This window comes from Mytilus edulis, chromosome 1, assembly GCF_963676685.1.
Source record: "Mytilus edulis chromosome 1, xbMytEdul2.2, whole genome shotgun sequence".
Taxonomy (NCBI): Eukaryota; Metazoa; Mollusca; class Bivalvia; order Mytilida; family Mytilidae; genus Mytilus; species Mytilus edulis.
Genome location: NC_092344.1, coordinates 105027538 through 105042658, shown reverse-complemented (window position 1 = coordinate 105042658; position 15121 = coordinate 105027538). Strand labels below are relative to the sequence as shown.

The following is a 15121-nucleotide window of genomic DNA, read 5'->3' as shown; positions in this document are numbered from 1 at the left end:
GGATAGTCATTTATTTTTTTCCCCAAAAATTCTTGAAAAACGGGGCGTGGGTGTGAGAGAAAAAGGGGAGGGGGTTATTCTATGATTATTTGCCATCAAAATATAAAAAAGACTTTCAGTTTCAAAGGGCGTTGTGATAAAAAGGAAACATATCCCTAATACCAATTATGAAGGTAAATCAAAATGTAATTTCATTCCCCAAAACTGGGGAAGATCCGTTAATTTATTGTGTGTTGAATTCATGTAGACAACTAAATAAGATTGATCGTGCTTTGTGCAATAACAAATTTCCAACTGAGACAAAAAAATTAGCACCCTTGAAGTTCAAATGGTTGCTCCCTAAATACTACCCCAAGGAGGCGGAGCTAGACTTTTGAGATGGAAGTTAATGCACTGGTTTAAGCTCCTCCCGTTCTTTGCTGTTCAAACGAGAAGTTCTCTACGGCGGGATTGGAGAGTGAAATAACTAAAAAATCTTTCAGTTAACACACTCTACTAAAAATAACCGAGTTAACTCACCAGAAGATCAAAGGAAAATTTACCATTTATGTTACACATACAATACAGTGTGTCATTGTGCTTGAGCAACATCTAACCAAATGTCAATTGTATGGTATAAGTGCTTCTTTAAAAATCAAATCCAGATAGAAATTGTGTTATCATCATCTTGTTAACAATTGTTGCCTTACCATTTCAAGACGTTGTACACATATATTTTGTTTGTTTAAGAATGTCTATTTATTTCTTTTAATTTTTATTTTTTTTGTATGATACAATTTGCATTTAATTAAAAATTCATACACAAAAAAAATCAAACCTTTAACTCAAAATATTTTTAGGCTGAGAGTAAAAACTGACTTTCATGAATAGCCTTAAAACACTAAGTAATCATGTTTTTTTAAACTTTAGGACATTTCTGTACTCTTGCCATATTATAGCAATCCCAATTGTGTTTTCATTGTGTTTTGCAGGTATAAATAATACAACTTAGAGAGAGCTTTTAAATACTTACCCGTAAGTATTTTTACATGCCATGCAGAAGAAGAAAATGTTATTTAGTTCAATGATTTTTATTCTTAACAAAATACAAATTAAACAGAAGTTACATCCGTTTGAGAATATCAAAATAAAAAAAATACTAAAATGAGTTCATAATACAATATTAATTATTTCACTCATTCTTTCAATTCAATTTGACAATTCACATATTTTAATGACTTATATTACTTTCAAGAATTCATTCATAATCAATTTTCTTACAGTAAAAAATCAGAAAAAAATCAGAAAGTTAACATTTTGTCCTATATGATTATTGATGTAATTTTTATTACATTATATGTATTATTGCTGCCTTTTTCAAAATTATGATACTTTACAATAAACATTTCTTAATGATCGACGTTCTTTACAATATTGCATGTTGGTGTCTTTTCACAATGTCATGTTTTCCCACAACTCCTCCTATGGAGGTGATGGATTATTCTAGCAAAAAGTATTTTATTTTTGCTTCATTGCATCAGGATACCCCAAATACAGCTTCCATGGCCTCTGTCATTCCAACCTCTTTCATGGCCATTTTTACTGTGGATATTGTAGCTCGGTCTGGATCAGTTTCCTACAATTAAGATGAATTTTTATGATTTTAAAGATAGAAGTTACCTTAAACATAAAAATATTCTAATGTTACAGCTTCATTCAGTTCTGTCATACTTGAAATACTTTTAAATAAAACCCATTTGCTTGGTGATGTCAATAGTAAATATGTAACAAATGTATCCAAAAACTAATCATCTTGGTCAAGATTCTATAAATTCAATAATTTTAAACAATAAAGCAGTAAATTGTTTAATTATAGATTTAAAACCAGTACACACCTGCCAAACAGTTAACATTTTCAATGCTCTTTCTTGAGTACTTTCATTTTCTTTTTCAAAATAGGAGATATCATCCTCCTGGAAGTTTAGTTCCAAGCCAAGTCTCTTCCACATACTGCCAACCTGTTTTGATAATTCCTCCATAAGCTGGGGTGTTAAAGCATCTTCATTGATTTCATCCTCCTTTCCTTTAAAATAAAGCAATCTTTGATTAGCAACATCACACACATAATATCAAATATATTAGCCGATGCAAAGGACCAAGGTTACCAAAGTGTCACTTTTGATTTTTTAGCAAGAGTGCTATAAGACGTGCTTTAAATCTGCAAAAAAAAAAAGACAATTTGTTTCCCTTACAGATAGGATTTCCTCCTTCAAATACCTTGCTAGTATACTTGTCATCAAGGGTTGTATAAACTGTATTGCCAGTGTTGTCTTGTGGAAACTGTGAAATGATTTATTAGAGATACGTTATAATTCAACCAATATGTATTCACCTTGCATATTTATGTACTGAGTAAAGATGTACTGTGGATTCAGTATTTTTAAGATATCAATTTTCATGGATTATGTCGGTTAATAGGTGAACCACAAAGTTTGATATTCAGTGAATAACAAATTTTCAATATGCTTAAATTCAGACTTTGGCAAAACAATAAAATAGAAAATCCATGAAAATGTCAGTTTTGCTCAATCCATGAAATAATCTACAGTAGGTGTAATAATATAAGCCTTTTTTTTTTTTTTAAAGTATATTGAGTCATTATAAAATTCTTATCTAGGATTACAGGAATATACCCAATGACCTGACAGACAGACATAATGAACGGTATGTTCTATGAACTGACAGACAGACATAATGAACGGTATGTTCTATGACCTGACAGACAGACATAATGAATGGTATGTTCTATGACCTGACAGACAGACATAATGAACGGTATGTTCTATGAACTGACAGACAGACATAATGAACGGTATGTTCTATGACCTGACAGACAGACATAATGAACGGTATGTTCTATGACCTGACAGACAGACATAATGAACGGTATGTTCTATGACCTGACAGACAGACATAATGAACGGTATGTTCTATGACCTGACAGACAGACATAATGAACGGTATGTTCTATGACCTGACAGACAGACATAATGAACGGTATGTTCTATGACCTGACAGACAGACATAATGAACGGTATATTCTATGACCTGACAGAGAGACATAATGAATGGTATGTTCTATGACCTGACAGACAGACATAATGAACGGTATATTCTATGACCTGACAGACAGACATAATGAATGGTATGTTCTATGACCTGACAGACAGACATAATGAACGGTATGTTCTATGACCTGACAGACAGACATAATGAACGGTATGTTCTATGACCTGACAGACAGACATAATGAATGGTATGTTCTATGACCTGACAGACAGACATAATGAACGGTATGTTCTATGACCTGACAGACAGACATAATGAATGGTATGTTTGTTTCCTACCACAATAATTGTATTCATACCCAGTGTTAAAAAATTGTATGCTAATAATATCAACACAGACACACACAACATTACCTTGGTCTCCACTTTGTCTGAGATCATTGTCCTCCTGAGATTCCTTAATGGCCTCTTCTTCATCACCAATGTCTGTCTTTACTTCCACCTGGTTCTCCTGTATTGACTGGGAACCAGTGGTAGGATGGATTTCCTTTGCCAATCTATTTAACATCATTTCTAGGTACTGTGGTTGAGGTACGGCAGGAGTGTTTGTATGTGTAAAGAAGTGAGGACTCCTCCTGGCTAGCAATCTTAATGACTTCCATTGGAATATCTGGTCATTAATTAACCTGCAATGATGATAATCAATTATCAGTAAATGGTAATTCTGTGTTACTTGTATATATATATTGAAATGACAGCATAAATATCTCACCTGCTAACATAATTATTTTTAAATCAATAATATCAGTATTGCTATGGAAATTTATTATTTATGAAGAATTTTTATACCACATAATTTATTGTTAACCTGCCATGTACATTTTCTAGGAAACAGATCTAAACTGTCAAGCACTGAGAAATGGACTATCATAAAAAAAAAAACACTTTAAAACCTAACCAATGGAAAGGGAAACCAGATATAAAATATTTAACACAATCCCACATTAAAAAGAAATATTTAACTGTTAAATAAATCTAATGGTGACATTTATCATAGATACATATAAGAAACCTCCTTCCTAACTTAACATTTTAATTTTCTACAAATGTGAACTATTACAACAGACATATTACAAATATAACCATTTTTTCTTTTTTCATGGCTTACTAAATCTAAAAAAAATTTTTTTTTTTGAAATTTCATTCTGGAGGGGGTGTTTTAAAATAAATTCAAATGGGTTCCCCAGATTTATTAATAGGTTGTTTTTATTTGTAACTTAGCAATACTGGTGTCCAAAAAAGAATATCAGTATGGAAACCAGGTGCTCTGCAGGGCGCAGCTTTATACGACCCCAGTGATTGAACCCTGAATCGTTGGGGCAAATTTGGTCACAATATTCAAGCTTGATTCTGTCTGAATTTGGATTGTGATCAAATTTTTGATAATTTAGGTTTTTGTCACAAAATTAATGTGGTCAAAGATCTTACAAATCTAATACTGTGCAATTGAAGATTTCTTTTTAAAACTTTTCAAAATTCGAAATTTGAAAAATTTTGAAAAAAAAGGAAGCCCTTCAAAAAATGGTAAACAAAAAATCCCCCCCCCCCAACTTTTTGAAACCCCCTTGGAGCATTAACCCTCAAACTCAATCCCATGCTTTCCATTGCAGTATTGAACCTTGTAGTACAATTTCAGAGAGATCCATACACTTAAACACAAGTTATTGTCATGATTGTTTGGAAACAAGAGACATGCTTCTTTTTGGCCCTTTTTTGGCTCCTAATTCCTACATATTTTGGGCAATTAACCCAAAACTTAATCCCAGCCTTCCCTTTGTGATATGGCACATTGTGGTACAATTTCAGAGAGATCCATACAATTACACATAAGTTATTGTCTTGAAACTAGAAAAATGCTTGTTTTGACCCCTTTTTGGCCCTTAATTCCTAAACTGTGGCCCCATAACCCCTAAAATGAATCCAAACCTGCTACTTGTGATTTTAAACATTGCGGTATGATTTCAGAGCAATTAATACTTCTACACAAGTTATTATCCTGAAACTAGAAAAATTCTTGTTTAGGCCCCTTTCGGGCCCCTAATTCCTAATTGGTTGGGACCATCATCCCCAAAATCAATCCCAACCTTCCTTTTGTGATATTGAACCTTCTTAAAAAATTTCATGAAGATCTATTTACTTAAACTTAAGTTATTATCCGGAAACCAATGTCTTCGGACAAAAAAATTTTGGGGTCGTATAAAAAGGAAAAATAAATTTTTCATGCAATAAAATGTATATTTCTATTTAATTAGGAAACATAACCAAGTTTTTTATATAGGCAAAACCTACTTATATTGGTCCTCTATCATGGCCTCAGGATCATTTTGATCTATTGCGTCACTGAAATAGTCCTCTAATGGTGGTAAAAAGACTCTTTTCTCATCTTTACAAGCATCCATATTATCTGGACTCAAGTTCCATAATCTTGTTAATTCAGCACTTCCCATCTTCACAAACTTTCCACCACTTGCTTGTAAATCATCTCCAACCCATCGTCTTTTTGCTCTATAAAGATACATTTTTTCACGTATGTGGTGAGTTCGGTGGCTCATATAAATGATTCAAATCAATAAATTCTTCCACAAGGAGGGATATTAGAAATCACAGTACATATATGTGAACTAACAAGCAAAGTTTGCAAAGATTTATATGTCCCTATTCAAAATCAAATAAGAGGTTGTCACCATATTCTTTTTTTTACCTTTCCAAGATTTTGATATTGACATCAATTTTTAAAATCATTTACATATAATTTACACTCCTCTGAGGTTACTGAATTTGTAATAAGTTTTGAATCTTGTGTATTAACATTTTCAAGACATCTAATTATATTTCCATCTAAATAATTAAAAAATTGTGCTATTCATACTTTGTTTTATGCTTAGGATTTTCTGACATGGGCTCCTTTTCAAAACTAGGACAACTATCGTTCTTCCATTTATTCCAGAATTCTTCACGAGTCAAGGTATGCTACAAATATAAATAGTAGTAGAGTTAAACAAGTAAAAACAAATGTTATGTAATTTAATAAAGAAAAAATTGATGCAAGCTATACTTTATTGTAGTTTTAACATGAGTGGGCATTATATTCGTGATTATTTTTGCCCGAGTGATAGTGAGCATGGGTTTATTCACAAAGTGAAAGTAGCACGTTATATTAGAACCAACTATTAGTTCAATCAGCATGTATTTGCACCAAAAGTCTATTCTATCTTATATGGCGCTATATGGAAATAAACTTGAAAACAAGATAATTCATGGTTCTTTCAATTAACCCTTTAAATTTAAAGACTGTAGGTTGCTTAATATTAGAAATCTTTAAATGGATGTTAAAGTTCATAAAAGTTACTTTTATGTGATGCTGCTTTACTTCCTTGTGTATCTTAATGCCACTGTAAGTGATTGTAAAGTTTTTCATGTATCTGAAAATTAATCTCTGACGTAAAATTTTATATGTAAAATGTGTGTCTTTTGGTGGCTGTGATGTTTATTTAGGGGAAACAAAGATAACATTTCTATCACAAAACTTCTCTTAATCTCTGACAACTAAACACATGGCTTACTTCCACAGTTTTAGCAAATGAATCCCCATCAGGAGGAGTCTCTCTGATCAGCTGGTAAACTTTATCCTGCGTTGCCTTTGTCCAGGTTAGATTATCTTCACTTAAAACTTGGCTGGAACTGAACATAAAAGTTACATACTAAATCAAATTAAAAACAACTTTAAATCATTTTTATTTAATGTCACGGGAACTTTAAATAACAAAAAATGCATAAGATCATTTAGTAAGGTTTAGATTTCATCACTATAAAAACTTGAATGCAACTATATGCCAAATTCATGTAGAAAAAAAACCATTTGGTACAGTTAAAGCTCCCATCATTTAGTAAAACTTATAGATTAACATACTTCAGAGAAAACTAACAGATTGGTAATGTTTGAAACAGTAGGATATTTAAACACATCCAATGGAGCATGGTGTAACAAACTGCAGATTCGAAATAGTCTTCATCACTGAACTTGCATCTATCCATAAAATTAATGGTTCTCACATAAATTTCAAAATGGCATAATACATTTGCAGTTGAAAGGAACTGAGGTATGTAATTATGCACACAAAAAAAATTTTAAACTGGCATAACCATAAGGAAAACAAAAACCATTAAAACAACATTCCAAAAATAAAACTGGCTGGTCTTTGGGGGTGGAACATTTACTTAAAGAAGGACTCCATTGACTCTGGGAACATTCTACAAACAAGAACACAAGCAAAACATTCACAGTGAAGGAATATTTGCACCCAATTAAAACAATATAAGGTCTAGAATCATTCTACTCAAATATCCATACAACAGGAACAGCTCAAACTTTGCCAGAAAGGTTGGGGAAAAAGACAACTAAGAATTCACCCCAGGTAAGATAAGCATTTCATGAAAACACAAATGAACTGTAATATATAAAAGTTACCTTTTAAATCTAACTTGAGCAGTAAGATACTGGAAGAGGATTAACATCTGTACTAAAACATATCTCCTGAAGTTACTGTCATTTAACTGTAAGTCTAACAACTGAAAAATAATATAGAGGATTAACATCTGTACTAAAACATATCTCCTGAAGTTACTGTCATTTAACTGTAAGTCTAACAACTGAAAAATAATATAGAGGATTAACATCTGTACTAAAACATATCTCCTGAAGTTACTGTCATTTAACTGAAAGTCTAACAACTGAAAAATAATATAGAGGATTAACATCTGTACTAAAACATATCTCCTGAAGTTACTGTCATTTAACTGTAAGTCTAACAACTGAAAAATAATATAGAGAATTAACATCTGTACTAAAACATATCTCCTGAAGTTACTGTCATTTAACTGTAAGTCTAACAACTGAAAAAAAATATAGAGGATTAACAGGGCTCACACTACTTCAGAATTATAGGGAGAAGTGACTTCTCTTTTTGAAACTGATAGGGAGAAGTGGTGAGATTTGAAAGAGAAGTGCTCATTCGCGCGGTGCAATACAATGTTTGGATTTTACAATAGTATAAAGGGCCATATGTAAATAATGTTCTTTTTATATTGTTCAATTCATATCTGAGTAAAACAAGAGGCTCTCAAGAGCCTGAATCGCTCACCTGAATTGTTTTGGTTTAATCTCTCATCAATGATTATTTTGGCTTTTCAATTTATTTAAATGTTCTTTGAATCATCCTATTTTCTTCAAAAGCAAAAAAAAATCATTTTCTCCTATGTTCTATTTTAGCCATAGGAGCTGTTTCTTGACATACAAGGAAATGAAATATAAAATTTATACTAGATACTCTGAAACTCTGAAACTCATTTAGCCTAAGTTTGGCTGAAATTGATACAGCAGTTTCATAAGAGAAGATTTTTTAAAGTAAGTCAACATGATGAACAAATTGTGAAAAAAGTCTTTAAAGGGCAATAACTCCTAAAGAGGTCAATTGACAATTTTGGTCAAATTGACTTATTTGTAGATCTTACTTTGCTGATCATATTTGCTGTTTACAGTTTATCTTTATCTATAATAATATTCAAGATAATGACCAAAAACTGCAAAATTTCCTTAAAATTACCAATTAAGTGGCAGCAACCCAACAATTGGATGTTTGATTCATCTGAAAATTTCAGGGCTGATAGATATTGACCTAATGAACATTTTTACTCCATGTCAGATTTGCTCTTAATGCTTTTGTTTTTGAGATATAAGCCAAAAACTGCATTTGACCCCTATGTTCTATTTTAAGTAACGGTGGCCATGTTTTTTGACGGATCAAAAATCAAAGCACACACTTTGTGCAGGATAATCTAAGGAACAACCATGCTAAGTTTTAACCAAATCCATTCAGTAGTTTCAGAGGAGAAGATTTTTTAAAGTTAGCAAATATGATGAACAAATTGTGAAAAATTGTCATTAAAGGACAATAACCCCTTAAGGGGTCAATTGACAATTTTGGTCAAATTGACTTATTTGTAGATCTTACTTTGCTGATCATATTTGCTGTTTACAGTTTATCTTTATCTATAATAATATTCAAGATAATGACCAAAAACTGCAAAATTTCCTTAAAATTACCAATTAAGTGGCAGCAACCCAACAATGGTTTGTTTGATTCATCTGAAAATTTCAGGGCTGATAGATCTTGACCTAATGAACATTTTTACCCCATGTCAGATTTGCTCTAAATGCTTTCGTTTTTGAGATATAAGCCAAAAACTGCATTTGACCCCTATGTTCTATTTTAAGTAACGGCGGCCATGTTTTTTGACGGATCAAAAATCGAAGCACACACTTTGTGCAGGATATACTAAGGAACAATCATGTTAAGTTTCATTCAAATCCATTCAGTAGTTTCAGAGGAGAAGATGTTTGAAAAATTGTTAACGACGACGACGACGACGACGACGTCGACGACGACGACGCCGACGACGACGGACGCCAAGTGATGAGAAAAGCTCACATGGCCTTTTAGGCCAGGTGAGCTAAAAATTACAATTAAAGTAACATTTGAAATTAAAAGTTGTTTAAGTTTTACTAAGGTTCTTGTGAGAAACTACCAACTAAATATCTAGCACTCAAAAAAAAAAGTTATTTTAAAAAATGTAAAGAAATTATAATATATCAATTACAATTTAATCAAAAATGATCTTGTGTATGACATTCAGTGTTTCTCATAAAAAAAATATAAAAGTTATTAAGCTGGGCCATAATATATTGATATTAGTATAATAGTCTCAGAGTTAAACAACTTTAATCAATAGTTTGAAACAATCCACAAAAAATATAGGGAATTATATACACCAATCAATTAGATGTCACCAAAAGTCTCTTAATGCGTGTGGAATGCGTAATTTTTCCCTTTGGGATCAATATTCTTCTGTCAGCTGTTCCATCTGTGCGTCCGTACGTAGTAATTATTGTAAAAGTACGGATTTCGGTCATAGCTGGTGCGGTTCAGAACCGGAGTTTAGAAATCGGTCAATGGCGGACGAATGCAAGAAAAAATTTACAAAAATAAACGATGTTTGACAAGTTATTTGGAAAGGAACATGACGTTTTTAATGCAATAAATGGATTAAAAATTTACTGGAGGCAACTTTTATCACGTTTAAATGAAGAAACAAACTTATTTTGCCGCCGAAATTGAGGTTGATGTACGTTTTCGAGTAACAAGTGCCGGCACTTGCGGAAATGCACGAAGTGATAAAAAGTTGTATTTTTATCAAATAACCTGCTACACACTGCGAAGACAATGCTTCAACCTCTTTTCTAAAGATAATGAATCGTTTATGTCTGAATTTCTTTAATTTTCAATAAAAAATTGATGTTTCATCAACTTGGTAAAAATTTAAAATGTCCGATGACGGAAGCGACTGAAAGCGACTATCGTCAAGAACAGGGCGACTTGTTTTCGCTTTTGGGGGTCGGGGAAAGCGAAGTGACGATCGGGAAGGCGACTTCTTCGCCCAAGTCGCCTGGTAGCGTGAGCCCTGGATTAACATCTGTACTAAAACATATCTCCTGAAGTTACTGTCATTTAACTGTAAGTCTCACAACTGAAAAATAATATAGAGGATTAACATCTGTACTAAAACATATCTCCTGAAGTTACTGTCATTTAACTGTAAGTCTAACAACTGAAAAATAATATAGAGGATTAACATCTGTACTAAAACATATCTCCTGAAGTTACTGTCATTTAACTGTAAGTCTAACAACTGAAAAATAATAATATAGTTACTGTCATTTAACTGCAAGTCTGATAACTGAAAAATAATATTATAGTTACTGTCATTTAACTGCAAGTCTAACCACTGAAAAATAATATTATAGTTACTGTCATTTAACTGCAAGTCTGATAACTGTAAGATAATATTATAGTAAGAGTTTGCAAGATAACAGTAAAATATGCAAAAATGTATACATGAAACTGGATACAATACTGGTATTAAACATTTAATGTTAATACAAAAACTAAAGAGCCTGTGTCGCTCACCTCGTGACCTTGGTCTATGTGCATATTAAACAAAGGACACAGATAGATTCATGACAAAATTGTGTTTTTGTGATGGAGATGTGTTTGTAGATCTTACTTTACTGATGATTCTTGCTGCGTACAGTTATCTCTATCTATAATGAACTTGGCCCAGTTGTAGCAGTGGAAAATATTTTGTAAAAATTTACAAAATTTATAAAAATTGTTAAAAATTGACTATAAAGTGCAATAACTCCTTAAGGGGTCAATTGACCATTTTGGTCATGTTGACCTCTTTGTAGGTAAAACTTTTGGTGTACATTATTGCTGTTTACAGTTTATCTCTACCTATAAAAATATTCAAGATAATAACCAAAAGCTGCATAATTTTCTTAAAATTAGCAATTCAGGGGCAGTAACCAAAAAACGTGTTGCCTGAATGGTATGAAAATTTCAGCGCAGATAGATATTGACCTAATGAACAATTTTATCCAGGTCAGATTTGCTCTAAATGCTTTGGTTTCAGAGATATATGCCCAAAACTGCATTTTACCTATTGTACTATTTTTGCCCATGTCAGACATTTGGTTCCCAGACGGGGTCATCGGACACATTTTTAAAACTGCAGATCCTAATGATGATTGTGGACAAGTTTGGTTAAATTTATCTTAGTAGTTTCAGAGGAGAAGATTTTAGTAAAAGTTAACGATGGCGAACCCAAAGTGATGAGAAAAGCTCACTTGGCCCTTCGGACCAGATGAGCTAAAAAACATGAAACTTCATGGTCAATTCCGATGTAGTGGATAACTTAGTTCAGATATCCACAGTACATTCAATATAGTATTGCTGAATGTTCACTTACCTTTTCACTTGTTAAATATTTGGCAAAGAAACTTTTTGTTTCCGTTTGTCTTCTTTTGTCCAGTTTTCGTCTGGACGATTTGTTGTCATCAAGTTTAGCACTAGCAAAAGCCTTCAGTACTGCTTCAGAATTCTATCAAAAAAAACAAGTGATATAAGTACTTAAAGAAATCTAATACAGATATGGTTATCAATAATATATTAAGTAAAAACCTTTCTATCTTGTCATTGATCAGATTATATTCAACAAAAGTACTGTTATTCAGTACTCTCCATGGATTTTGAGGTCATTAAATTCAACACAATTTACTTATACCAAATAAACTGCATACTTTTTTGTAATGTATGTGAAATAAATGACCAAAAAAAAAAGAATCTTTTTCACAAATAATATTTTTACAGAATTTACTTCATATCAAAAGATGTTCTCAAGTTCCCACAGCAACATGTGTGTGTAAGTATGTGAATGAAAAATAAAAGGTACATACTGGAAAAGATCTACAATGAATGGCCTTGAAAATTGTAAAATTCTTATGTGTGTATCGCTACCAGCACATCCTTTTATTCTTCTCATGTAATCAGAGAATAAACATTACTTTTACATCTTGGAATAATTTGAAAAGATAATTTAATTTTTCAAATGTAACCAGCTTCTGAACTTTATATACAATGTATAGTTAAATGCAGGCAGCTCATACATTTTTTTAGTCAAGTTTAAAACAGATTTGGTTTATGAACAAGGATATATATGTATTTCAATAACGTCTTCTCACAAATAAACAAGAATGTGTCCTCAGTACACGAATGCCCCACTCGCACTATCATTTTCTATGTTCAGTGGACCGTGAAATTGGGGTAAAATCTCTAATTTGGCATTAAAATTAGAAAGATCATATCATAGGGAACATGTGTACCAAGTTTGAAGTCGATTGGACTTCAACTTCATCAAAAACTACCTCGACCAAAAACTTTAACCTGAAGCGGGACAGACGGACGAACGAACGAACAGACGAACGGACGCACAGACCAGAAAACATAATGCCCCTCTACTATCGTAGGTGGGGCATAAAAACCTAACTTATAGTCTTATAGGAAAGATATCTCGAAAATGTAAAATCATTTGGGGTAATTTACTTACTGCAACAAACTGTTTCCATGGTAATTTCTCATAACACTGATTAGGTTTTCTGAAGATATCTTGTAAGGACCAAAATCTTCTGTACAGGTTGTAATCTACTGGTGAACATCTGTATTTCAAAAAAATAATAATAATTATTGTGGAGTTTTTAAAATATAGGTACATGGAGCATATTAGTTTCTATTGTACGTTTATCAACATTAAAACCTTATCAGACTCCATAACTGGTATCTTAAAATTTTCTGCTAGGAACTGTTCAAATGTAAAAACAAAAGATAATTTTTAAATATTGGTCAGATGGGCAAACTTACAATATGCAAGTATTCCCATATCGATTTTATGAATAAATTACCCAAGCTGACCTGGTGAAATTTGGGGTGAAACAAGTCATAGGAAATTGTGTCAAAAAGATAGCTTTATAATGTCATAGTTTTCCGATAAAAATCAACAATTGGAAGATCATGTATTCTACTGAACAACCTTTCCTCAATTTCTATTATTTCAAAAGCATGTCAATTCACAACTATGGGACAGATTTAGTAACAGGAAACTTTTTAATGTATATCAAGATTTAAAATTCAAAACAAACTACCTCATAAATCATAAATTTTATATAAACTTTAACAAAGGAGTAGGTTCAGTAAGGCCCCTTTTTGGCCCCAAAATATAGCAGTTTTACAAAATTGTGAAAATTTAATCTTTAAGCTATATTTTGGAAAGAAGAATGCTTCTGCTACATAAATATGAGCTATTTTTGACAATACAATGCACAAAAATCGCGTTCTACCATCATTAAGTCATGCTAAATTACTGAAATCTTCAAAATTTTAGCATTTTGGTTAATTTTTAGACGGTTTCCGTCTTAAAATTAAATGAAAGTGGCCGCATTCGTGTTCATTCATAATATTGAAATGTAAGTTGTATTTGATGATAATACAAAACATATCTAAAGGTTGAGGATGAACACGGATGCGGCCACTTTCATTTTTGACAAAAACCATCTGAAAATTGACGTTTTTTGGCATATTTGATAGATTTTTCATATCTAAGCTTGAATCAGAGCGTTTGTAATGATTAAATCACTTAAAATCTTTCAGATAAACTAATCGAATCAATTGAAATAGACACTTAAGTGTTTAAAAAGTGTCCAAAAACTTTCGTTAGATGAACCTGAAATTTGAGGCCAAAATCGGCCCTTACCGGACCTACTCCTTTTTGTCACAGTCTGAGATTTAATCAAACATTACGACTTAAATTATTTCTGAAAAAAATAAACTACCATATTTAAATGATTGATATTAACTTACCCATCATCCATCTCTCCGTCCTCAACCTCCATTTTATCTTCACCATTTTCCTACATTGAAAATCTATTTATTATCATTATATCTTCAAGTTCCATTCATTTGATGTAGTTATATGAAAACAAAACAAAAGTGAAAATGAAGGTCTCATTATATTTCGTTTGATTTTTGAGGGAACCTTAATGTCTGTTCTCAAAAAATCTACCCTAGTCCACAAACATTGAAATATAAAAGAAAGGAGATGTGGTATGATAGCTAACGTGACAACTATCGACAAAAGAACGAGGATGTAAACAAATAAGCCTATACAATTCATACAAGACATTTGTAGTATGTAAATAAAAGTCATTGTATTTTGTAAATAGAAGCTACCAAGAGCCTGAATAAGTCGCCTAGTGAAGCAACCTTTCATAGCAGAAAAGTAACCTCTACAGTGTTCCAGCTAGGTTTTCAAAAGGGCAGGGTGCCAATCCTGAAAAAGGGCATTTAACGCGCGATATGATAATATGAAAAGGGCATATTTTAATAAAAGATGTTAATCAAACATTTGTGTTTTTTCGTTGAATCACAGGTTATACAAGAACAACATCTTTAGCCCATATAGAAACCTATCTTTCTACTTTTAAGGCTGAAAAACTTGTCAAGCAGCTTGTCACACAAGTTTTTTTATCATTGCTTGGCACAGTTGAACTTTATATGCAGTATGTT

At 32.1% G+C, this 15121-nt stretch overlaps 1 protein-coding gene across 3 annotated transcripts in view; it reads right to left on the bottom strand.

The window, feature by feature from the left end:
• Positions 1-1054: 1054 nt before the first annotated feature.
• Positions 1055-15121, bottom strand: part of LOC139516991 (THO complex subunit 1-like) — a 27552-nt gene continuing 13485 nt past the window's right edge. For all 3 annotated transcript variants that reach the window (XM_071307518.1, XM_071307526.1, XM_071307534.1), the window contains 10 exons: positions 14417-14466; positions 13110-13218; positions 11973-12104; positions 7576-7676; positions 6671-6788; positions 5977-6077; positions 5397-5612; positions 3462-3733; positions 1875-2062; positions 1055-1615 (listed from right to left, as the gene is read on the bottom strand). In XM_071307518.1, coding sequence (XP_071163619.1) covers positions 1517-1615; positions 1875-2062; positions 3462-3733; positions 5397-5612; positions 5977-6077; positions 6671-6788; positions 7576-7676; positions 11973-12104; positions 13110-13218; positions 14417-14466 — 1386 coding nt within the window. In that variant the 3' untranslated portion in view covers positions 1055-1516. The remainder of the gene's footprint in view (positions 1616-1874; positions 2063-3461; positions 3734-5396; positions 5613-5976; positions 6078-6670; positions 6789-7575; positions 7677-11972; positions 12105-13109; positions 13219-14416; positions 14467-15121) is intronic.